The sequence below is a fragment of the Silurus aristotelis genome (genome assembly GCF_946808225.1).
Source record: "Silurus aristotelis genome assembly, chromosome: 24".
Lineage (NCBI taxonomy): Eukaryota > Metazoa > Chordata > Actinopteri > Siluriformes > Siluridae > Silurus > Silurus aristotelis.
Window position 1 is genome coordinate 7,922,314 of NC_139597.1, and position 24,930 is coordinate 7,947,243.

The 24,930-nt window shown below is 36.5% G+C and overlaps 2 protein-coding genes across 3 annotated transcripts in view; one reads left to right on the forward strand and one right to left on the reverse strand.

The window, feature by feature from the left end:
- The window catches only part of tmem178bb (transmembrane protein 178Bb), a 485,881-nt gene extending 479,059 nt beyond the window's left edge, over window positions 1-6,822 (forward strand). Inside the window, exon 6 of the transcript XR_014531328.1 lies at window positions 6,810-6,822. The gene's annotated coding sequence lies outside the window, so the exon portion shown is untranslated. The remainder of the gene's footprint in view (window positions 1-6,809) is intronic.
- hmga2 (high mobility group AT-hook 2) overlaps window positions 1-24,930 on the reverse strand; it is a 164,265-nt gene that overhangs the window by 123,063 nt on the left and 16,272 nt on the right. Inside the window, exons 4-5 of one of the 2 annotated variants that reach the window (XM_083528179.1) lie at window positions 20,438-20,470; window positions 18,954-19,204 (exon numbers count right to left, since the gene is read on the reverse strand). In XM_083528179.1, coding sequence (XP_083384305.1) covers window positions 19,166-19,204; window positions 20,438-20,470 — 72 coding nt within the window. In that variant the 3' untranslated portion in view covers window positions 18,954-19,165. Of the gene's footprint in view, window positions 1-18,953; window positions 19,205-20,437; window positions 20,471-24,930 lie in introns of those variants that run through there. The other variant, XM_083528178.1, reaches the window with a different exon arrangement.

Below are 24,930 nucleotides of genomic sequence, written 5' to 3' on the forward strand. Positions count from 1 at the left end.
GAGCTGGTCAATGACCTGAAAAGAGCTGGGACCACCGTTTCCAAGGTGACTGTTGGTAATACACTAAGACGTCATGGTTTGAAATCATGCATGGCACGGAAGGTTCCCCTGCTTAAACCAGCACATGTCCAGGCACGTATTAAGTTTGCCAATGACCATTTGGATGATCCAGAGGAGTCATGGGAGAAAGTCATGTGGTCAGATGAGACCAAAATAAAACTTTTGGGTCATAATTCCACTAAACGTGTTTGGAGGAAGAAGAATGATGAGTACCATCCCAAGAACACCATCCCTACTGTGAAGCATGGGGGTGGTAGCATCATGCTTTGGTGGTGTTTTTCTGCACATGGGACAGGGCGACTGCACTGTATTAAGGAGAGGATGACCGGGGCCATGTATTGCGAGATTTTGGGGAACAACCTCCTTCCCTCAGTTAGAGCATTGAAGATGGGTCGAGGCTGGGTCTTCCAACATGACAATGACCCGAAGCACACAGCCAGGATAACCAAGAAGTGGCTCTGTAAGAAGCATATCAAGGTTCTGGCGTGGCCTAGCCAGTCTCCAGACCTAAACCCAGTAGAGAATCTTTGGAGGGAGCTCAAACTCTGTGTTTCTCAGCGACAGGCCAGAAACCTGTCTGATCTAGAGAAGATCTGTGTGGAGAAGTGGGCCAAAATCCCTCCTGCAGTGTGTGCAAACCTGGTGAAAAACTACAGGAAACGTTTGACCACTGTAATTGCAAACAAAGGCTACTGTACCAAATATTAACATTGACTTTCTCAGGTGTTCAAATACTTATTTGCAGCTGTATCATACAAATAAATAGTTAACAAATCATACATTGTGATTTCTGGATTTCTTTTTTAGATTATGTCTCTCACAGTGGACATGCACCTACGATGACAATTTCAGACCCCTCCATGATTTCTAAGTGGGAGAACTTGAAAAATAGCAGGGTGTTCAAATACTTATTTTCCTCACTGTATATTATACAGGTGCATCTTAGTAAAGTCAAGTGGCTTTTTTAATTTCAACCATATGCTGTTGGTCTATTACATAAACTAAAGAAAATAAACAACACCCCTTAAGGAGCATGGCATTAAAAATCTTAGCAATGAACTACATGAGATTACATAAAATAAACAGGACCTACAAATAAACAGCACCTTTACATGTCTACAAAAACTGTACGTGTACAAACAACACAGGACACAGGACTCAAAAAAATGACTAGAACAGGACAATAGGGGCAAAATATGACAGTACAGCACCTTATACTGAGGAGGAGTGTCAGGTTTAACAGGTAGTGCAGTGAGGTCAAGGGTGAAAGAGGCACAGACAGAGACAGATTTACACATACACTGAACCCCAAAAGAGATGAAATTAATAACCTGATTTGATTAGGCAATGTTATTTTGTTGTTATACCATCAGCATCAGGCTCTCACACACCCTCATCACTGCGACAGGGATAATGGCTGCCTCTCGTAGTACTTTTTGAATACAGTATTTTGTTTTGTAAGGTAAGAAACAGTAACATTAACACCTTTGTAAAACATGACTTTGCAAACTCATTTGAAACCCGCATTTTTCTTTTTTCCATTCCATGGAATGGAATAGGAAGACAGTCATCCTACCTGCCACTACCAAATCTAAGATTTAAAATATCAGTGACGATAACCTAGTGGGTACCAACACTGCCTCACAGCTCTTGGTCCCTGTTTTGTGTCAGTTTTGTGTCAATACCCAGTTCAAATTTCAATTCAATATTATTTGTTTAGCACTTTCTACAATGGACATTGGCTCAAAGCAGCTTTACACAGAGAAAGTGATAATAAGGTTGTATAAAAGAATGTATAAGTTTGTTGCCTGTAAGTTGTCCAATTATTGTAGATACATTGTTAAGGTGTGTCGTTAAGGTGCATAAATGCAGATCTATTCATGCAACTTGTGGTCCTGAGCCATTGTAGAAGACTGTTGATATTAATTACAGTCCGAAATCAGTCCTCAAAGTTCTTGAGTTGCTCAGCAGCTTCATGAGTTTAGACAGTGAGTGTGACTCTTGGGAAACTCTTAAAAGTTCAACACTATAACAGTAAAACCAGCTAGAGTCACTTTCAGAACCTGCAAGGAACTTCTTCCTCTTAGAGAACTTAGTATAATCATTCAGGGTTGGATATTCTAGAAATGTTTTATTGTACATTTTGGTCTGTGTTTCTCAGGGAGTCGGGGAGCTTTGTGTGTGTGTGTGTGTGTGTGTGTGTGTGTGTGTGTGTGTGTGTGTGTGTGTGTGTGTGTGTGTGTGTGTGTGTGTTTTCTGCTGTAGTTATGGTATGCCAAGAAGGCGCGCGTTTAATGTGGCTTGGCTCAGAGGACTGTTCTTGCCACAAGTATTCCACCTATACCCCAGTCACCAAGGATACACCGAACAATATTATGGCACCATAGTACAGGGAGACCCTGTAATGTTTTATAGTGTTTGTAAGGATCTATAAAATGTCTCCATATAGACTAAAGACCCAGCTGCTCCTGCTTCATAGTTCATGGTATATTGACTGCAAAGGTAAAGCTATTTTATGTACCTTTTCATACAGTTTACAGCAAAAAAAAACCCAAAAAACAGACGTACCTGTCAAAATTCAGCTTAATTTGTTTATAAATCAGTAAGAGGAAATGAAATTTGTGGGAATAACTAATAGATCTATAAACATGAGAATGCAGTAAAGAAAGTGTCCCCATGGTGGCACCCTTGTACCAGCATGATAAACGTACGTGTGTGTGTGTGTGTGTGTGTGTGTGTGTGTGTGTGTGTGTGTGTGTGTGTGTGTGTGTGTGTGTGTGTGTGTGTGTGAGGTTCTGTTGGGGAGTTGGAGGGATCCATATGTGTATGATTATTTAAATCAACAGCATACATGTTTAAACTTTTCCCTTATAGACATCTGTAAAATAGTTACAGAATTCTTGTAAGAACATTCAAGGATAAGTTTTGCTGCCATTAGCTACTAATTTGCCTTATATAAGCATAAGTTAAGATGAAGCTTTGCAGAAATTGATGTATCAAAAAAGGCATCCATTGCTTGTTTATAGGCAAGTGCATTTTCAACATCATGCTCTTCCCGCACAAAACAAAAAAACAATGGTGTGCGCCCTTTAAATGCCTGCCAGCAGGTTTCTTCTCTCTTGTAACACAGTTCCTCTTGAGTTACTGAATAATTCACAATACTTACTAAGTAATTACTCGATATTACTGTGTCACTGCTTAAGTATTAGGGACAAATTTAATAAATGTCTAATTAATGTCCTTAATTGTGACAATGTAGAAAGGTGCAATACAAATAAACCTTTTTTATTAAAATGTATTACATTAAATGGAATTTATATGCTTTAAGATAAATAGCTGAAGTTTATAAAAGCTAAAATGTTGAAGACAACGCATTGTGTGGCCAAATAAAAACCAGTGTGAAAGGTAAATGAATGCAATGTTTAGTTTTCATATCTAAATCTACTGTAGGCCACAAATCTTTAGGCCGACTCAGGTGGAGGTGTAGTCTGCTGGGACAGCACATGTGGTAACATTCACTTCCCTGTAAAGGCTTCAGCAGAAACCATAACCAAAGCTTCAAAGTCTGGAGAAACGGCTGCTCTCTGCAGACATTGCAGGCTCACCAGTCACCCAATTGTTTGACCCTGCACAAGAACAGCCATTTCGAGTGTATTAACCACTTAACAACAAATAACTAGACATTTATAGAACAGCTTTATGGCACTGCTGTGCTCTCTGGAACAACCAGCCAGACACATGACATACTAAGCGGTATGGAAAAATGTATAGATACTTATAGTTTATGAGACACTCTCAAGTGCCATGCAGACATGGGGGGGGAGTTATATTATGTGTGGTATTGTTGCCATTAGGTATGGACCATGTTCAAAGATTTGTCATGAAACTCTAGAGCTGCTCAAGTCTCAGGCAGCTCGTCGAGTGTGTATGATGGTGGTGAACAGCGAGCAGAGAGGGAGGCTCCAGCCGTGCGGTCTGGTCTCGCCGCCAAGTCTGTGCTTCATTAAAATGAGGTCATTTACAAAACCAGGGAGGGAAAAAAAGTGGGGAGAATGAGAGTGAGTGCGAGAGAGAGTGGAGGGGGGGGGGGGGGGGGTCAGCAAAATGAAACCAAAATGAGTCACAGAGAGTGTGATCCAGAGAAAGCAGCAAGACAGAGACAGGAGAAAGAAGAGGAAATCGTTCCTCGATGACTACACAAGCATGGCCCAGTTGTGTGTGGTGGCACGCGAGCCCACAGGCAGTGACGGCTAGATGAGTCAGGACCGCCAACGTGACTCAGGGACAGTGTAAAGCCAGGCACACCCTCGAACAGAAGCGCTTGTACTACACACACACACACACACACACACACACACACACACACACACACACACACACACACACAAGGCAACACTAGCCGTGTGTGATTCATAAACAATCCAATTCATAAACATTTCACTGACATCCTGTTCATTTTTGTGGAATAGAGTGAAACACTGCCTTTTCATTCATCTTGATGAAGCCACTCTGAGTCATTCATGCCTTCACCGCCATTCATATCAACCGTCCTGTACACAAACACATATTTGTGTGATTCAGTTATTCACTGCCATACACTCACCATAGGAAAGGTCTCCAAAAATATTTAACCTCATACACGCACACAAAAGCTCTCAGACTTGTTTATTTTATATTTGTTTACATATACCTGCAGGTCTTAGTGACAAATCTATGAAAAACACACATACACCAGCAAGGGAAAATAGACACACTCCTGTCCCGCCCTTCGTCTAGGGCATGAGGTCCCAGTTATACAACCTGCCATTTTAATGTACTGTGACTCACTCGCATTGATCTAAATCATATTATGGAGAACAGTTCAAATATAAATCACAAATACCATGTTACTCCTCATGTATATACAGTATATACGGTGGCACAGGTTATGTTTAAGTCAAATGGTGCATATATGAAAAAGAAAATTCTGGCATTAGTGGGGACAGATATTTACATATTATTATATTATAACATATTTGCTCATTCATCATACATTAAGTGCAAATATAAAACTTAAGATCATAGATAAATACTTTTGACATGTTGTCTACAAGCATAAAATAGCATTAATTTTAAATGAATACATTATTAAAAGGCATGGTTGCACCTGACATCGTCATATCCAATCAAATCAGCTGAAAGATGTGTGAGATAATAACGATCAAGTCAGATTACAGTATCTGTACTATATTTGAGTTCTTTGTTCCCCTAATCCTTTTAGGCTTTTACTTACAACATTTTCAAACTTACTATGTTTCTCTATAATCATATATTTGCAAAGTCAGAACTTTTTAACATCAGACAGCTTCAAGGCATTGCTCTCAATCTGACCTGTAACATACATGACAGTGAGAATGAGACCTAATACCCATCACTGTAATCTATCTGATGCTTTGTGCACTTTGTATTCATCATGATCATTTGAATTGTGACAGCTAGTTATTATATATAGCATTTAAGCCGAAATGTACGGTCAGGATCTTAATGTTAGCTAACATCTGAGAAAAAAAGGAATAAAGCTGTAAGCATTAGTTACTATTTCCCCATATATATTTTTTTGATGGAAGGAAAGTAACTAAAACGTGATTTGGATTTTTTTTTTTACCTCTGTGATTATGTATGGTACTTTACAAAAATGTAATCATTTATAACTAATTTTTATTCTATGTAAAATGTTAAAAATTTTCTATGTTAATAAATTGATGTAAGTGATTACTTACATTTACTTATGTACTTTTACCACGCTTTTCTCATTTGTTTTCAAAACAGATTGTGTGCACATTGACATTTTCATCACATACAATTAGATTACATTAGATTTTGATACTATTTGAGATCGTGTTCTCTTACAGGTGCAGGCATCAGGGGACATTGTGCTTATATCAGAGTAATAGATAAGAGTAACGAGTAGCAAATTTTTTAAGACTTTTATTTAATTACTTTCTTACTCAATATAATTAAAATATGAAAAATAGTATAATCATTCTATAATAACACTACAACAGCAGATTGGTTATTAGATTGTGTAACTTTATTTATACATCAGAACAGGCATGTTAAAGTTTGACTACTAAAATAGCAATGTCTGCAAAAGGTGTTTAACACCAACAACCTTGGTGTTAAACAAGCAGATTATACTTGGACATGGTATGTGGCATGTAAACAAATAGAAGCTTTATTATTTGCATATGTAACTTCATCACAGTGGTTAACGTTGCTGATCCTGAGCTTGTGTTACTGTCTGTTAGGAATTATGCATGTTCTATCATTGTCTGTATGGGTTTTCTTTAATTTTATCTCCCAAAAACATTCCCATTTGTGAATTCAGAGATTCGAAATGTGTGTGTGTATAAAGTATGGGTTTGTGTGTACAGAGCCCTGCATACCCATTCAAGGTATTTCCCCTAGTGCTTCTGACAATTCACAATGACCCTGACCAGGATAAAGCACTTACTGAATGAAAAAATGATGATAGATTAAGATAAAAAAATGTATTTACATATTCTTGCATATATCCTTAACTTAATGTTACAAAATTCAACCTTAAGGCAAATCCACCTTCATCTGCAAATGCAATCCCATGCCAGACAATCACAACAATAACAATAAAAATAGTTATGCTACTTCAGGTATATTTTATTTACATGCATTTTGTCATGGTGTGCTGTATTAAATGGCAAAACTTTCTAAAAAAAAAAAAATAATTATAGAAAATGACTAGAATATATTTTGTAATGATGAATTGTTGAGTTATTTTAAATGATTAATGTTTCTAATTGTAATTTTAATTATTTTCTACAGAAACATTTAAAGGGGTTTATTTCACCTTTTAGGTGTAAGAAAATCTTATAAACTAAGTTTTTTTTTCAACTACCTATTGATTTATTTGTACTAAGACTTCAAACTATAGTGTTGCGAAAGAATAAAAAGCAGCACTCATGTGCTCAGGGCACCTTTGGGAAGTGTCTTTTTTCCAGTTCTTTTTATTCTTTCCTATTTTGCTTTCCCAAACAGGGTCTATGGCATGGATGTGCTCCATCACCAGGTAACTGGTAATCAGACATCCTTTTTCCTGTGTGAGACAGACTGGAGTGAGAGAAAAAGACAGAGAAGGGGGGAAGGAAGGAAGAACTCTAGACATTTCATTTTGATGGATAGGTGGGAGGAAATAGATGAAGAAAGGATGACATCCTCTCTTAAGCCATTCATCTGTATCAAAACATTAAAAAAGAATCATTGCGCCATGTTTAGGGATATCTGCTCAGTAGTGTGCTTTAATGCCCGGGATGATGAGATGGACTGTGTTGTGAATAGTAAATTATGAGATAAGATGCGCAGGTCAATTAGGATATACAGAAGCATATATCCGCTAGTTTCATGTACCCAAAATAGTCTTTATATAACTATTTTTATTATGCTGCTGTGACCCTACTAGGGGCCAGAATGGCTAGTCCTAATTCCTCTCCCGGTGGACAACAAGACAAAAGAAAGCTCTGGTCTTCCTCACAGGCAGACACCCACAAGGGTAATTTTAAACACTTGCTGTAGGAAGCACCCAGACACAGCGTAGCTTTAGAAGGGACTTCCCCACTTGCCCCTGTGGATCCCCCTCATATCCCAGACACTCAGCAGAGGCAGACAGCGGGAAAAAAAGATCAATTGCCTATCATGCAGCCACTAAAAAGCTGTGTTCTTGATCAGAATTAAGTGCAAGGGAAATGCACTTTTACACTGATCTCCTAAGTAACTGGCATTTCAACAGTTTGGGTCACATGAAGCCACTGTTGTCTGCCAGGAATAGCTGGAATCAATAAGAAATGGAGGGATTTTATCCTAAGCACATGATTCTTTTTTTTTCTCTAATACCTCCTCTGATTTCAGAGATGAAATCTCAGTACTTCATCTATTCATCCAAACCTGAAACATCATTATTGAAGCTTCTTTACCAAAACATTAGCTTTTAGTGCATTAACTTTGCAAATGCTTAAATTAAAAAGTACACAGTAACTTTGTTTTTTAATCCATGTAAAAACATGACTGGAAGAGGTTATGTACGTGAAAAAGGAGAACTGGGTGAAGTATGAGTCATGTGGCGCTACTCATTGTCTTTTTTTTTTTTGTCCTCCCTCAAGGAGATACAGAAGTCAAACTTCCTGAAAGTCCCAAGAGGGATACTAAGGTTAAATATTTACTCAAGAGGCTGGGAAGTGGCTGTGCAGGGTGTGTGTGCATGTGCGTGCAAATGGAGAAGGTTATATCCTATTTTTACATCGCAAATGTCTGCCTTAATCATGCAGTAAAAACCCATGCATTGTTACAAACAGTATTGCTGCTTATGACTTAGCAAGACTTTCCTTTTAGTAACAGGCTTTCCCTTCAAGCCAGCTGAAGTTAGAACAACAAAAACTAAATATAAATATTGCAACTCAGTATTTTCAGACTCAAATGAACTGTAAAATGTGTATTTGCAATCGTTTGGCAAATAATTATTCATTCCATTATTGTTTGCTGATTAATTGAAAATTAGTCTACAATTATAATCTTTAAAAGAACAGCTATAGCATGTATGATTTCAAGGTCAATCAAAAATATCTGTTATGTTATCTGTTATCTGAAATGGGAAAAATATACAATAGTCTAGCCTGATGGAAGAGGAGAAAGAGGTCTTACTGGACAGGAGTGTAAAATGTCTCTCGTCACCTGCCAGTCTTATAAACACAACATAAACGAATTATTCCTATTCTGTTACACTTCAACCAAAATCCTGCAGTCATGCTGAGAAGCAAGGCCCAGCTGTTCAATATTTTTTTTTTTTTTTTTTTTACTTTTGATAGTTATGTAATATACCTGCAGACTGAGTAAACTGTATGAAAATGTTGGGCAGGAACGAAGAAGCGCTCCACTGTTTTACTTCTGGGGCTCATGGAGCTCGTGGCAGCACTTGAATTGCATCAGGAGGGTGTGTGAAAGCTGAGCCTGAGCCAGAGCTCGGCAGCAGCTGCATGCAGACACAGAGCAGGAAGTGTGTTTTATTTGCTCAGCGAAGAGGACGGACATCCTTTAGAGTAGAAGATACAGGAAACAGCCAATTAAGTACATGTGCAACAGCTCACCTTAGAGGAAAAGACAGAGCAAAGAAAAAGAAAGGGACAGAGCACCTACTCTCAGTTTACATATTTCTGATTTGTGTACATATGTGTGTGTGTGTGTGTGTGTGTGTGTGTGTGTGTGTGTGTGTGTGTGTGTGTGTGTGTGTGTGTGTGTGTGTGTGTCCAGTATGCTATTTCACTGTTCTTTCTGAAAGTCTTTTCAACTGTGTAGAGTTCATATTCAATTTATTTCAATTCAGTTTTATTTTTATTGCTCTTGTAACAATGGACTTTATCCCAAAGCAGCTTTACAGTGATAAAGCGGTTATACAATTGTAATTTATATAAATGTGCCTTGTAGTTTATAACTAATGAGCAAGCCAGTGGTGACAGTGGCAAGAAAAACTCCCTAAGATGTTATGGGGAGAAAACCTTAAGAGGATCCAGACTCAAAAGGAAACCCATCCTTATCTGGATGGCACAGAATGTCCCTTCCTATAATAATAACAGTAATGAGGAATAGAACAAAAATTGTATTTATGTTTTATTTACCCAACTAACAACTGAAATGAGAGCAATACCTTTTTAGCTTTTGTTTGGTCAGGAACATTTGCAATGGAAATAAAACTTTCATGGTTTGGTGCTCATTCCTGCAATCCCAAAATAAAAAAAAAAAATTATAAATTCTGTGTTTTCACAAAGTATACAAAAGTAAAATACATATTTGGTGAATTTCTTTGAAGATTTCTTTCACTTTAAAGTTGGTTGACTAATTGGAGATAAAGAGCAGTAAGACTATGTTTGTATACAGTAATCCCCAGTTTTAAAGTGTTTTTCCAAAACCGCTCTCGATAAACGGAAATACGCAATAAACAGACGCCACCCCAAAAATGCTATTTTATGTATACAGTACTGTATTATATTTTACTTCATTTTATAATGAATAGTTATATTTTTATGAATAAATTTCATTATTTCAACATCAGATTCCATAAAAACAATTCCCTATAAGTGTTTTGGTCTATCGTGCTATCTGCGAGAGACCGGGAAAATCAGGCAGACTAATTAGTTATGTGGCAAATACAATTCCGCGATAAACCGGGGTGTGAGATATAAACCGCGGTAAAGCGGGGGATTACTGTATTTCACTCAGCGGTTTCATTTGTTCAGTAACAGTAACAACAGTTATAGATACAATTATTTCTGACGGCAAGTCTGCCCCATGATTCAGAAGTGCGTTTCCGTCACAGCCGATGCATTTCTTTTGAGTCTGACTTTCAACTAAATCCAAAATCCAAATATTGAACCGTATTCCTTAAATTATTCAAATCGATTGGTACATATTTTATATGAGACATTTCTTTTCCGGAAAATCTTGTCAGGGTAAATTGTTCGCTAGCACTGGATTTTGATGCAAAGTTTTGACAAGTTTACAAACACAGTTCAGTCTTCAACTTTATTCTGCCACCACTGAAAGAAATACTAACATATACACTATATGGTCAATCTCATGTGGTCACATAAATGTTTTAAAATGGATAAATGGATTTTACAAGCACATTAGTCAGATAAGACACTGATGTTCTCAGTCTCTTGTGGTGTGGAGGCCTCAGATGCATCAGCTTTCCAGTTCATCCCATAAGTGTTGGGGATGAAGTCAGGGCTCTGTGCAGGACACTCAGGATTTTCCATGCCAACCCTGGCAAACATGTCTTAATGGAGCTCAGTGCATGGGGCGTTGACGTGCTGGAACAAACATAGGCCTTATATATATATATATATATATATATATATATATATATATATATATATATATATATATATATATATAGAGAGAGAGAGAGAGAGAGAGAGAGAGAGAGAGAGAGAGAGAGAGAGAGAGAGAGAGAGTACAGGTAAACCATCATGAAAAGAATGTATGAAATTGTATAAGTATAGTGTGCATATTAATAATTTTTTGTTACATTTTTAGATACTTACATTGGAATAGTTGTTTTACACTGTTTGTTGCACAACATAGTTGAACTGTTCTTTACCTAATATTTATACGTTGCATGCAATAATTCTGCGTTTTCGGGGTTCTCTACTTGGCATGTTGGTGTGTGTTTGAAGCTGAAGAAGGCAGTGGACTTTCTGTGGTTATACAGAAAGGGAACCCCATTTCATGGAAAAGAGGAAGAGGTGGAAAGACTCAAAATGTGGTTGTGGTAGCAGTTAACTCCCTCTCCACCCAGACGGCAAGCTTGTTCCCACCTCCTCCTTCTTCTTCAACTGTCGCCTCCCACCCTGCTTCTCATTTCCCTTCCTCCTCATGGGTCAGTCTGGAAAAATTGGTAAGCAGCTGTATGATATATGCTGTTCACAAATGATGGACTTTTAAAAAGTGAGCAGAAAGTATTTTGAGGAAGAAGGGGCTTTGATTGAGTGAATGTTCCCTGCCATTGCACAAGAATTGGTGTGGCTTTGAAGTGTGGGCCTCCCTCCCATTCTTTGGGGCCACAATGGACAAAGGTCAGGGGCATATGGGTGGGCCGTATCTCCTCAGCAAGGGTGACAGAGAGATAAAGAGAAGGAGTAGTACAGCAAAAACACAAAAGATATTTGTTACTTTCAACAATTTATTACGGATATATAAAGAAACAGGAATTATTGTGGAATGATGATAAATTTTATAATATATAATATTTAGATGTTTATAAATAGATAAAATAATTTACACTATTGCCTATTGCATGCAAAACATATTTGCTTTAATACATTACTATATACTATGGATATATATATATATGAACCTTTAAAGCTTAAAAATGCTTATCCTGGTATATTTCATACCTTTAATGTCGGGATGTTAGTAAAATTTGCAGTATTTCATCTTATCTGGGATTAGTTGAGGAAGGTACGACTGCAATATAGAACCATTGTTTTGTCCACAGAAGATGCGTTCCCCAAAGAAATATCTCTAAGAAGGATCGACAACAGCCTATTAGACCAAACACCAACCCCCCTTTTTTCAAGTTTTGTATGTATGACAGTTGTTTAGTTTTTCTACACATTTTGAAAAAGTATGAAAAAGTTTTAAATTTGATTTGTTTAATTCCCAGGTCTGAATTAGTATGGAAAGAAGAATACTGAGTGTTGAAAAATATTTGTGTTTCCATACTATTGCTCTATTCAGTTTTCTAAAATATAAAATTAAGGATTTGTAAAATTTTCTAAAACAAAGGCTACATCTACACTAATCTGGATACATTTGAAACAGCGTTTTTGTCTAAAACTTTTTTGTCTACACTTTTGTTTCCAAAAAGTTGCTCATCCACACGGAAATGTCGGAAAAAGCTTACATTCTTGTACTGCGCATGAACAAAATGAAAAAACCTTGTCACAGTGTGGATGGAAAGCAAAAATGAAGAGAAAAATATGTGTTTCAAATGAAAATGTATTTGTGTGGACATGGCCAAAAGGTGTTCTTGTTAATGGACTAACATTCTGTTTTGTAGTTTCTTGGTGAATTGCACAAGAACAATCCTGCTGTTGCTGTAAGATTGAAGGTTTACAGTTTAAAATTTTAATTAATATATTATTAACATTGCACAGTTTTAGAACGGCAGCTTTAATAAAATGCTGTGCATTGAAAGTGGTTTGGTTTTGGTATTAATTTGTATGATCTACATTAGCTACAACCTTATGGCAATTATTTGGTAATATAATAGAGATTGTAGCATAACACACATTACTGTTAAAATTTAAAATCAATATTTCAGATGTTAAATGTTGTCTTAAAAAATCTTTAGGAAAGTCTGTATATTTTTCCAAAAGTATGGAATTTTAAAATGAAAAAGGTGACTTTAGAACTCAAAGGGGTGCGATAGTAAATTATGATTTCTTAATTTATTTCCTAGCACATATTATAGTAGATTCTGTAATTATATGATTGTTCAGTTTTTTCCTCCAAATGAAAACCGAATCTAAAATTCTGTTTAACAAATGTTAGCATTACACAGCTGTCCACACATATCGGATGGGTAACAAATGCAGATGCTTCCTGTCACGTATACTGCATGCTACATTTAAGATCCGTGGCATGCATAGCAGGACCAGTTTAACTTAATTTTGAATCGAGGCAGCAAGAGAAAAAAGAACCTATGGTTCGTGTTTGGGGCTGGATGCCAGAAGCTTTCGTCACAAAGACTTGCTCCAATACCTACTGTAGAGTTCAATAAAAACATGAACTAAAATGACATGCATTGGGATCAGTGGGAAAGGAGTCAGTAGATCGAGTTGAAAATGAAGGTTAAAGGCATCCATTTAATGACTCTGATGGTTGTGCGTTTCCAATATTTAAGGTAAAACAGAAAAGTATATATTTTATTTAAGTGACTGTAAAAGTTGCTGGTGATCAGCCAGAGCAAGAACTACATAGGGCTATTTCTAATAATGTTGCTGTGCATATGTCACACAGTAAAAATGCAAAAGTGGTGCAAAAACTATTTTCACAATGACTGTTAATATAAGGTGTGTTGCTGGTATTATGGAAATGGTCTCTTCCACAATGACCTTGTAGAATCTGTGCCAAGGCACACTGCATTTCTTATGGTGTCTAGTGGTGAGTCAACACCTTAAAACCACACTTAAGGTTTTTCCTTTAATTTGTTACCCGTCTGTACATTTGTACACTAATGTGGAACAAGTTTTGACTACAGCACAGTTTGGAATATTGCATGTGGTTTTACCAGACTAGTAATAAACATAGCTGTCATGTTTAATCACTTTCCTAATGAAAAAGATGGGATAGCAAATTAAAATGTGGCAAGTTACTCATGTGTAAAATTAATATTATATAAAATTAATATGACCTGGTGGTGGCATCATCTATGTAGGCAAAACAAATTATGTATTTATTGTCACAGTTTTATCTTTTTTAACCCTTAAGGAACCCTTTTTTATTTATTAATCGTATACAAAAGCACTGTTTGACGTAAGACATCACAGACAACAGCGGTCACAAGCACCCATTTTATTGTGCTGAATAAGGCAGTGAAGATCTATAAAGAGAATTTTATTTAATAAAATCTTTGAACAGGCAAGCATTCTGAAGTGGAATTATAGACAGCAATACTAGGTGAAACAGAGAAAGCTATAAATGTTAGAAAACATTTGAAGTTATATAATAGAGGGGAGGAGGCCAAGAACAGGTGACCTACTCTTCCCACAGCTAATGAAACAACATAACATTGCATAATGAAAAGAAAAATGCTTTAGAACAAGGTAACTGTCCAGTCCAACTGTGACTGAAGGGTAGAGATGAAGAGACTTATAAAATACATCACCCATAAAAATAGATATATGAACAAAAATATATGTATGTATGTATGTGTATATATATATATATATATATATATATATATATATATATATATATATATATATATATATATATATATATATATATATAAAATATGTTCTCCCTGGAGTCAGCCACCTGAATTTTACTGAGTTTAAGCAGTTTGAATAATGAGGTAAAACAAAAAAGAGGCCCTCTTGGAGGTAGTAGTGTGTATTCGATTGTACTAGAACATGTTATCAAAGTTGACTTCATTAAGACACCCACAGCAGAAAGCGTACTTTTACAGTGGCTCCTGTGGATACACATTCAAACCAACAGATCAAGTCAAGAGACAAAACTCAAGAAGACTTTTTGCAGTAACCCACATTGTCAGACATGTGCATCACAGTGATCAGTCTACTTTTCTGTTCATGATCTCTCTAAAGGAGTGAACATACTTCTTGCAAACAGATGTTTGTTAGGGGTAAGCAAAAATGAAACACGCTTAAATGCCTAAATAAACCCCCTATACATTATATGATGTCTCCAAATGCTAAGTTGTTTTAGAGATCTGCAGTATTTCTGTAAATGCAGATAAAACAGAATCTATATTTCAGTGCAGTTTCAGAAATGATGGCTCTCTGCAGATATAGAGTTTACTTCAAGTATGTAAATGTGTGACAAAATCTCTACTACTAATGCTTCGTCCCAAATTATTTAAAATCACACATACAGTTCATCTTTTACATCTCTCTTTGGGTTTGATGGTGAATAGTTTTAACCTTTTTGTACCAAATTCTAAAATCTTTTAGTTTCAGATCTATGCCTCAGCTCTCTGGAGTTATACACTTGGGCTACATATTAAACTAGTGAAATATTTTAGTTATGATAATTATAATCATGAATTTAGTCAATTTAGAATGATAAATGTAAGGATAAAGATTTTACATTTCTTTAGACAGGAATGTCAAAACTTCTGCAAACCCTCTCGGTTCTCTCCATAACCCAGAGCACCGCAAAATAGATATATTTCTAGTGAACAGACATTCATGAGCATGGTGTTGTTTCAGGCTAGTTTACAATTCCTTAGATTGTATTTTCTCTATCATTTTAAGTATTGAGACCAGCTGAAGAATAATATTTTGCTCATTTGAGCTAAGTGCCATTTTGCAGGAAGTATGCGCTCTGCTTTAGGTCTGTAAGAGCGATGAATGTCACTTGAATTAGGAGTAGCATTCGACCACTAAGCTAGAACCTGCTTTGCCCAACCAGTGTACAGCCTCCTGCTTTTGGATGTTTTCATGCAAAAAAAAAAAGGTAACTTATGTCTGCCAATTAGTTGCTTCATAATGTGTCACAAAATAAATGTAGCCTTAGTTTCAAACTGCTAAAAGACTAATACCTACACATAGGTAAGCTACACTTTCAGGCCGATTTTTTTTGCATTGCTGAATTTGTAGAAATTTAGGTAGCGTTACAGTGCTTGAGCAAGATCTAACGTTGGTTCGCAGCTGCCATGCTAAAGGTAGCCACCCCACACAACTATAAATGTGTCAATGAAATAGGCATGTCCACTGTTCCACTAGCTTTCCATGAGGCTCTACCTCAGACCCAGTTGAGAATACCAGTTAACGGTTCAAAGGTTTTTATGACAATAGGTTGAAAAAGGTCTAACATCTCCCTACATATGAAATATTACATATAAACCTGCTTGAACCACATGACAATAACAGAAAATCACATTTGTGTAAAAGACACAAAACTTTGCTAATCAAGTATATCTCGATATCTAATAATCTTTCAAAAACATGGTCATGTATATAATATACAAAACCAAAACATATATATATCTCGCACCCCCGGTTTATCGCGGAATTGCATTTGCCACATAACTAATTTGTTTGGCTGATTTCCCCGGTCTCTCGCCGACAGCACGATAGACCAAAACACTTATAGGGAATTGTTTTTATGAAGTTTTATGTTGAAATATAGAAATGTATTAATAAAAATAGAATTATCCATTATAAAATTAAGTAAAATGTTAATACACTACAGTACTGTATACATAAAATAATGGGTCGGCGTACATTTATCGCGGTTTTTCGTTTATCGTGGGCGGTTTTGAAACGTAACGACCGCGATAAACAGGGGATTACTGTATATATATTCTACTGTATAATATATATATATATATATATATATATATATATATATATATATATATATATATATATATATATATATATATATATATATATATATATATATTGATTTGTTTGTTTTTTTACCTGAAAAATGATCAAGTTTTTGTACTGTCTTCTCCCCCAAACAAGTTAAAATTGATTAAAATTGAAAGTTGGTAAAGCATAGATTTTGTGCAGTCCTTTTTTTTTAATCAGCATGCATTGTTTGAAATTGTGAAATCTTTTAAGACCGGAGGTAGGTATTTGTCAACTGATTATTAGTCCTTTTTTTCTCTTTTTTGAGGTACATATCTGAATAATATGTATATCAGAAAAAAATCAACACTAAAACACTATGAGGAGAGAAAAAAAAAATTAGAGAAGCAGAGAAAACCCATTTGCAATATCATTTAGAGTCATACAAGCTTTTGATCCATAAACAATTGAGTAAATCAGTACAAAACATATTCAAGTTAACTGATGTAAAACCGATGCCCCAGTTGCAGAGAAAGAAAAGAATTGTATTACATATAACAGGTAAATGAAAGTGTTAAAAAAAAAAATAATAAGGAAACAATAAAAAAACAGTACATATTCCCTTAGCTGCTTGGAATTCATCTTGGAATCCAATCACACCTCGGATTTCAGTCATCACCTGCCTGACTCTCACAAATCATTTGCAGAGCTTCTCTGTGCCATCACACATTATCATTACAGGCATTCAGAGAAGGTATTTTTTTACATTGGCACTCACTGCCATCCCCTGCTGAGTAATGAGTAGTTTATAGCAGCGTGTGTCTCACAAGCTGATTCGCTGGGTGAAGAAATCGGAGGTAGCTTTGATATGGTGAGGAGATATTTCATGGGCAACAGTGCCGATGGGATCGAAGCCCTGAAATCTTCCAAGGTCACTGTGCTTCATGTATCTTGTGTGTCTTGAGGTATAGTGTGGTTTCTTTCCTGTGAATTAAGTTTTTTTTTTTTTTGAGGTTCAGTTTTTGAGTCAGAATGTGATGACATACTTCCCTTTATGTGAACGTATTGAATATTATGTCTTTTTTAAAGCTATATTTTTTACAAAAGAGATCAAACAGATTGAAACACAATAACAAATCTATACATGTAGTATGGTTAAGGAGATGCCAGGATTGTGTATGTACAGTAGATTGCTTCATGATTGTTCTGTAGTACTGTTAGAGACTTTTTGTGTCTTGTTTACTATTTGCAGGAGTACATTTTGTCTCGGTTTTTTTTTTAAGTTCACCACCGAAGACAGGCTGGGAAAACACACCAAACCAACTCTGTCTTTTTTATCCCCCAATACAAAAATAAATCTGCAGTATTAAATTGAACAAACTCTGGGCTTATTTTAACGCAAATATAGTAAAGCTTAATTGTGTTTTTAGTGAAGAATTTTCAATTGAGACTTTGATTATATGATACAAATCTCATATTATTTGCCTTCAATTGTGACTTTTTATTACCCTGAAAAGCTTTAAAATACTATTTATTAACATCCTGTACGTGTTAAATAATCACAATTTGCTTTATGGAGCTGCTCGATGATAAGGGTTAGTGATAAGGGCGTTCTAGTATTTGTACGCATTATACAAGGTCATGTCTACATAATTGCATTGGGGTGTTTTTGTACATAATTGTTTTTCTTGTATTTTATACTTTTGTGTATTTTGAGTACATTTGCACAATGTTCTTTATTATTAGTGACACCAGACCATTTTTCTTTCATTTCAAGGTATCACAAAACTATATAACCTACAATTATAACCTCTCATAATAATATAATCTATAATATAATTTAACCTGGAATTTTCTCAGAGGTCAAGATAAAAAGCTGTATCGTAGATTGTTCTAAAATGTAATTGATAAAACCAGAATTGTTCAGTTTCTCCCCTGTCTTTGGTGGTGTGACACAGAAATAAAGGGCTTTCTCCATGTATGTGCGCTTGAGATGGAGTCGCTGTATCTGTTGGAGGCTCTACCACAAACTTTTCAAATGACTAAACCAGGTTTTCTTTCTCGTTTGCAGAATGCCTGAAATATCTGAGTGTGCGTGTGTGTGCGTGTGTGTGTGTGTGTGTGTGTGTGTGTGTGTGTGTGTGTGTGTGTGTGTGTGTGTGTGTGTGTGTGTGTGAGGCAAGAGCAACAGCAGCACATCCAACATGGCTAAACCCTGCACCTCTGTGTTACAGCAGTTTGGAATGCGGAGTTAAGCAGAATCATAATTCTGCACAATGGTTGTGTTTTGTTGTTTTGTTGTTGTGTTTTTGCGTTCATGCTATGAGGTTTTGTGTGCTGATCACAAAAACAAAACCAAAACAAAATAAACAAACAAGAACAAACAAAAATTAACCTAAAAAAAAAAAAACAACAACAAGGCAGTGGTCAAGGCAGTCTTTTCCCTTGAAGAGAGCTGACAGCTGGATGAGGTAGAGGTAAAATGATGTGGTTGTTTAGTCCTCCTCGGGCGAGCCCTCTGCCTCCTCCTCTTCCTACAAAGCACAAACAACAGTCATTTACACACTCTAAATGCTGCCACTTTTGAGGGCTTTATTAATCAATCCTTAAATGCTCAATAGGAATGAGAATGAAGGAGAGAGAAGGAGAGAGTGTGAGTGAGTGAGGAAAAGAGAAAGAACATGTGAGGGATCAGTCTTGGCTCTTTTCTGAAAATGGGTATGTGAATGCTAACACCTGCTTCCTGCGAAACACATGAACCATCCGCGGCTTTTCAAACTGCTGCTCATGCAACAAGGCAGGTCAGCTGAATATATATATATATATATATATATATATATATATATATATATATATATATATATATATATATATATATATATATATATATATATATATATATATCACTCAGATGATAAAATTAAGTGAGTAGGCCATGCTTAACTTGGGTTTAAAACAAAGCTACAGGTATGTATGTGTGTGTTTGTGTGTGTGTGTGTGTGTGTCTGTGTGCATTAGGGCTAAAGCTCCTGTTGCCAGTGCTCATCATTGCTTGTACATTCCCACACAGCAACAAATCAGGCTGCTGTTATGCATTCCCACCGTAAAATGGTTCGCACCAGCGAACAAAGGAGGGGAGAAAGAATTTCTTACCTATTCATTACTTTCCATAGGTAACTTCCCACACTAATCAAACCTCTGTTTGCATACATCCTTTAATTTCTCATTATAATTTCTCAATTTTTTTCATCCTATTTCTGAATTCAGCTGATGCATTCATTTAAATTCATATTTGTCTTTAATGCATTAAAGTAATAAGGACTATAATCTAATCATTTAGTTCAGATTTTAATATCAATCATTGAGGACACAAAAGGAAAAAAAAAAATTTTTTCACTTTATTCACTGCAGTTAACATTAAATTGACACTAATGATTCACCCTGCGGGTCTCTGGTTAAAGAAAAAGTTACACTGTTAAGTAAGAGTCTTGTAAACTGTAAAAACATGAATAAAAACCTAGAACAATCTCCTCTGACGTAATGACATTGAGTTTCCAGCCTCATTTTAGACAAACTGTGTACATTGTACTGTGTACAGCTGAGCTATATACAATCTCATGCTTTGAAATAGGTGTGAGAGTTGTGTGTGTGTGCGGGATATTCTAAGAACAAATCTTTTGGTTACATAAAAACTGAAGTAGAGTGTGAGAGCAATTAGATAATGCATGTACAGAGTAAGCATAAATATAATAATTTTGGTTACATACCTGAGCAGGCTTTTCTTGGACCACTTGTTGTGGCTGCAAGAGAAACAAAAAGAGAAATGGTTATTTATTTATTTGTTTGTTTTTATAATTTGATCAATATCATTTATCATTTATTATTCCACAATTCATAGCACTGGTAGTTTGTTCGTACAGAGAAAGGCTGTCTACCAAATAGAAGTGTACCCATCACTACCAACATTACCCACACCTAAAACTCCTAAAGCCTAGCACCTAACCTTAAATTAGACAGGAAGGGGGCCAAAACACAGCAGAGCCTTCATAGTGGGCAAATGGGTGAGTGAACAAAGCACAGATTGTGCCCTCCTAGTGTTACATCACACCCACTAAGCACTGCCACCCCACCGGAAGGGGCTTTAAGACTCTAAGCAGACAGCTGAGCAGTCTTCTGCTCTTCCAGAAACAAAAAAAGCCCTGAGAGTCCCTTGTGTTTGCAACTAAAGCTAGCCACTGCAAGAACACACATACACACACACACATACTACGCTGGATTGTTTGGAACAGCTGGTGTATTTTGTGCCAGTTCCTGCCAGAATGCTAGCAGGCTGTAACGTAGTAAATGTCAGCACCGGATGGACCTGAGAGTAGAGTGTGTGTTAATAAAGGGAAATTGAGACGAAGGAGTAAGCAAATTCAAGCTGTGGAACTGTCAAACAACAATTCAGATACTTGATAACCACCTCTTTGTTGACAAATAGCTCCAATAATTGTGTCTGTGTACTAAAAACTAATACCAGATTTTATCATGGTTAATGGCAGTTATCATAATTATAGTCTGATTCATTTGTGCAATATAGAATTATGGGTCATGTACAAGCTGATTTGCAAAACTAGCTGCTCTTAGCTGCTCTATTTGTACACATTGTCTGGAAGATACATTTTATCAGTACATTTTCTCAATTTAACATTAGGAAAATAAAATTTAAGATAATTGTGTTAATAATAATGCCAATTGTGCACTAGAAACTTTATTGTGGAGATAAATTAGCAATGTGCATATATGAGAAGTTTATGTTACTATGTTAACTCTAACTGAACTGTTTTACCACTCAAGAAACTAAATATTTTGTCTTTTTATACATCAAACTTGAAAGTGGCTAAAAGGTAAATTTTCCTCATTCAAAAAGAAACCTAAGTGGCAAAACATACAGTTACATATTACAAGGCTGAAGTGATAATAGACCTTCAGTGAAGGCTACTAAAATAAAATGGTTTGGATACAAAACATTCTAGAAAAATGATAAAAAATAAAACAACAACTCAAAAGTCATTTTATGCGTTTTACATCTTAACACCTCTATAAACTTGCAGTGGTAAATCTCCATGTGAAGAGTAAGTTCCCACAGCTCTCTTCCCCATCACTGACTGTGGAATGTAGCTCAGGACAAACACTATTTGAAACCAGAGCTCTATAGGTAGAGAGGCCCCCCATTTTCTATGGCTCAGAATGTTCCCTCCACCTCCTTCCCTTCTGCCCCATCTGCACAAAAGGGGAAATCTTGGCATTGTCTTTCACAAGACTGAAGCTCTACTTTGAAGTCGCGTGAAGCTGACACTCTGGGTGCTGGTTTAAGATGTGGGCCAGAGCTGAGTGGGCCTGGTGACCTTGGGGCCCCCAATGTACCACACACACACACACACACACACACACACACACACACACACACACACACACACACACACACACACACACACACTGTGTGCGGCCCAAAGCTAAAGGAACCAGAGATGTGTTCCCAGAGAAGGAAGAGATCAGCAGAAGGAGCCCCAGAGGCAACTGCCCCATCAGTGTTGAAACTCAACCCCCGAGAAAGAATGCAGTCTATTCCCCCACTCTCCCTCCTCTGCTACCCAGCTATCTTTGGAAAGCCCTTCCCAGATCGACTTCCTTTCGAGATAATGCAGTACAAATCAATTGTCATTCTGGCACTCGTCTTGAATGCAGGCAATCCTGTGATGAACTCCACATGGCACAGGGCATTGGCTCTCCACCAAGCTGAAATACATATCCCATTATATTCCTGAGGATAACTGACACTCTTGGTAAGATGAGTTGGGTTATTTTGATCCTGCCTGACGGAACAAAAAAAAAGTATTTTCTATTTCTGTCCAGGTTGTAAATTCAAGGGTTAACAATTTCCAAGTTAAGCGTAATCTCCGAGATGTGGTTTAAGATGTCTTAATTACACATTTTAATGGGAGCCATTTCAGTCATGACAAACAGGCAAACACTGGTCAATAAGTGTCCAGTGGTGTTACAGTTACACATTTCTCACAGCCCCACACTCCTCCCTAACTGATCTCATGAGGAATGACATTTCAGACAATAGCTAATTAACTTGTGAGAAAATGTACTCTTGCAATTTAACATGGAGGAAATTGGTGTAACCTGAGATCAAAAAACACAGTCCTCATTAAACAAATGAACACCAAAATTGTCTTTTGTATCTTATAATGTTCTTAGGGCTTTATGAATTACTAGACACTTACTAACATATTTGCAAGTCAACACTTGTTTATGTAGCTTTTAAAGCTGTAATTTTTGATTTTTGTCACCATTGCTGAGAAACCATTGATCAGGTATGAATCTCATGTAAGGTGGAATTACGTGATATCCGTACCATTTTACCAGTTGATTTTTGTAGTTAAGACTGAACCATGTAGGGGCAAAATATTAAATATAATTTTATTTATCGATATAATACATCTATGCCAATAATATATTATGTTTTAATATATATATATATATATATATATATATATATATATATATATATATATATATATATATATATATATATATATATATATATATATATATATATATATATTCCTGATGCACAGAGCAAGACACCAAAATTGTATTTTTAAACTGTGTATATTACCCATTGTGTATATGCATTTGAGTTTTTCAAAAATGGACAAAATAAATCTATGTATCAACACTGAATTATAATATAGAAATTTGCACTCTGCGCTATGGTTAGTTTACGCTTTGGTCATTTTACTGTCATAGTGACCAAAGTTTTTTCAGGAGAATTAAGATTTGAGATTCCTTTTTTTGCCCATGCCATCTGACATGCCATAGCCTGATTTCCCAGTTTATAGTGTTTTGCATGCCTTCTCACAACTGCTTGGTGGATGGCTGAAACATACACACCATGCTCAGGAATGATAACATCAAAGAAAGCTCACCAGAGGGATTGGGGGGGGGGGGGGAACAAAAGAAAACATATCACTGCTTAGTTCATGCTAAAGGCCGCTTTGCTTTAACGAAAAAAAAAACACAACATGCAGACAGCAGTGACACTCTCCTTCAATGGGCACAAAAATCCTCCACAGTTCTCTGCAGAGCACTTATGTTTGCCAAATGAATAAAGCAAAACAAGATAAGTGAGCTCTTCAACAGCCAGTTAACTCTCATCTGCACTGACGGCCCCCTTCTCAAGTTTTGACAAAACAGGATAATCAGTTTGTCACCCCCTCTCCAGATGACGAGACAGGCATGAACTTTTCCAGGCACATTTTGTGTGGGTGTAGCTTTGCTGGCAATAAAAACCTGTCCATCTCTTTCACTATTCCAGTGCATGAAGAAAAAGCAAGGAAAGAGCAGACCTCCTACTGTTCTTCTGCTGTCAATAGTTTTACCCCTCCCTGTGAAGTGGTAGATCTTCACCTTGGCAATGATTCATGCCTCTTGGATTTCAAAGAATTTACGAGTCAATTCTTGTGTAATCTTGCCTTGTCCTCTGTGTGTTCTCAGCGCATGCTTTTTGAACATGTGACAACTCATTGAATTGGTGGCAAACTTGAAGACACCCACATTGTGGGTCGCTTGAAATCCATATTTGCCCAGCTTTCTAATTTAATAAGGGTGCAGATAGGCATGTGCAAAGGTTGCACAAACGGATTATGCAAGGGTATAGAGGTACAAGTAATGATTAGAAGTTTATGACTTATGAAATAGTGAGATGATAGTCATTGAACTTGCAAGTGCAAGTCTTAGCAGCTCTAGAGAAGAGCATGCTGGAACAGTTTGAAGCCGCACACTGCACAGAGCAAAGGAAGCATTCTCACACTGGGTATTTAGGTATTTGTTGTCATTGATCTCAGAACTTCAAACAAAAAGGTCTGGCATATTGAATTAACACTTTTTTAATAAAAAAAAATTAATCAATGAGTACATTTTCATCTATCACAAGATATTGTTCCACTGTTCTCCAGGCAACATTTACTATCTAAATAAGTGGTCACATGCCTCCTCAGATGTGTAGCTTATCATCACACTAATGACCTCTGCATACATGATGTCAAAAAAGTTTAATTAACAGTAGATAGATAGATAGATAGATAGATAGATAGATAGATAGATAGATAGATAGATAGATAGAGAGAGAGAGAGAGAGAGAGAGAGAGAGAGAGAGAGAGAGAGAGAGAGAGAGAGAGGAGAGGATGCCTTCCCAACCACAGAAATA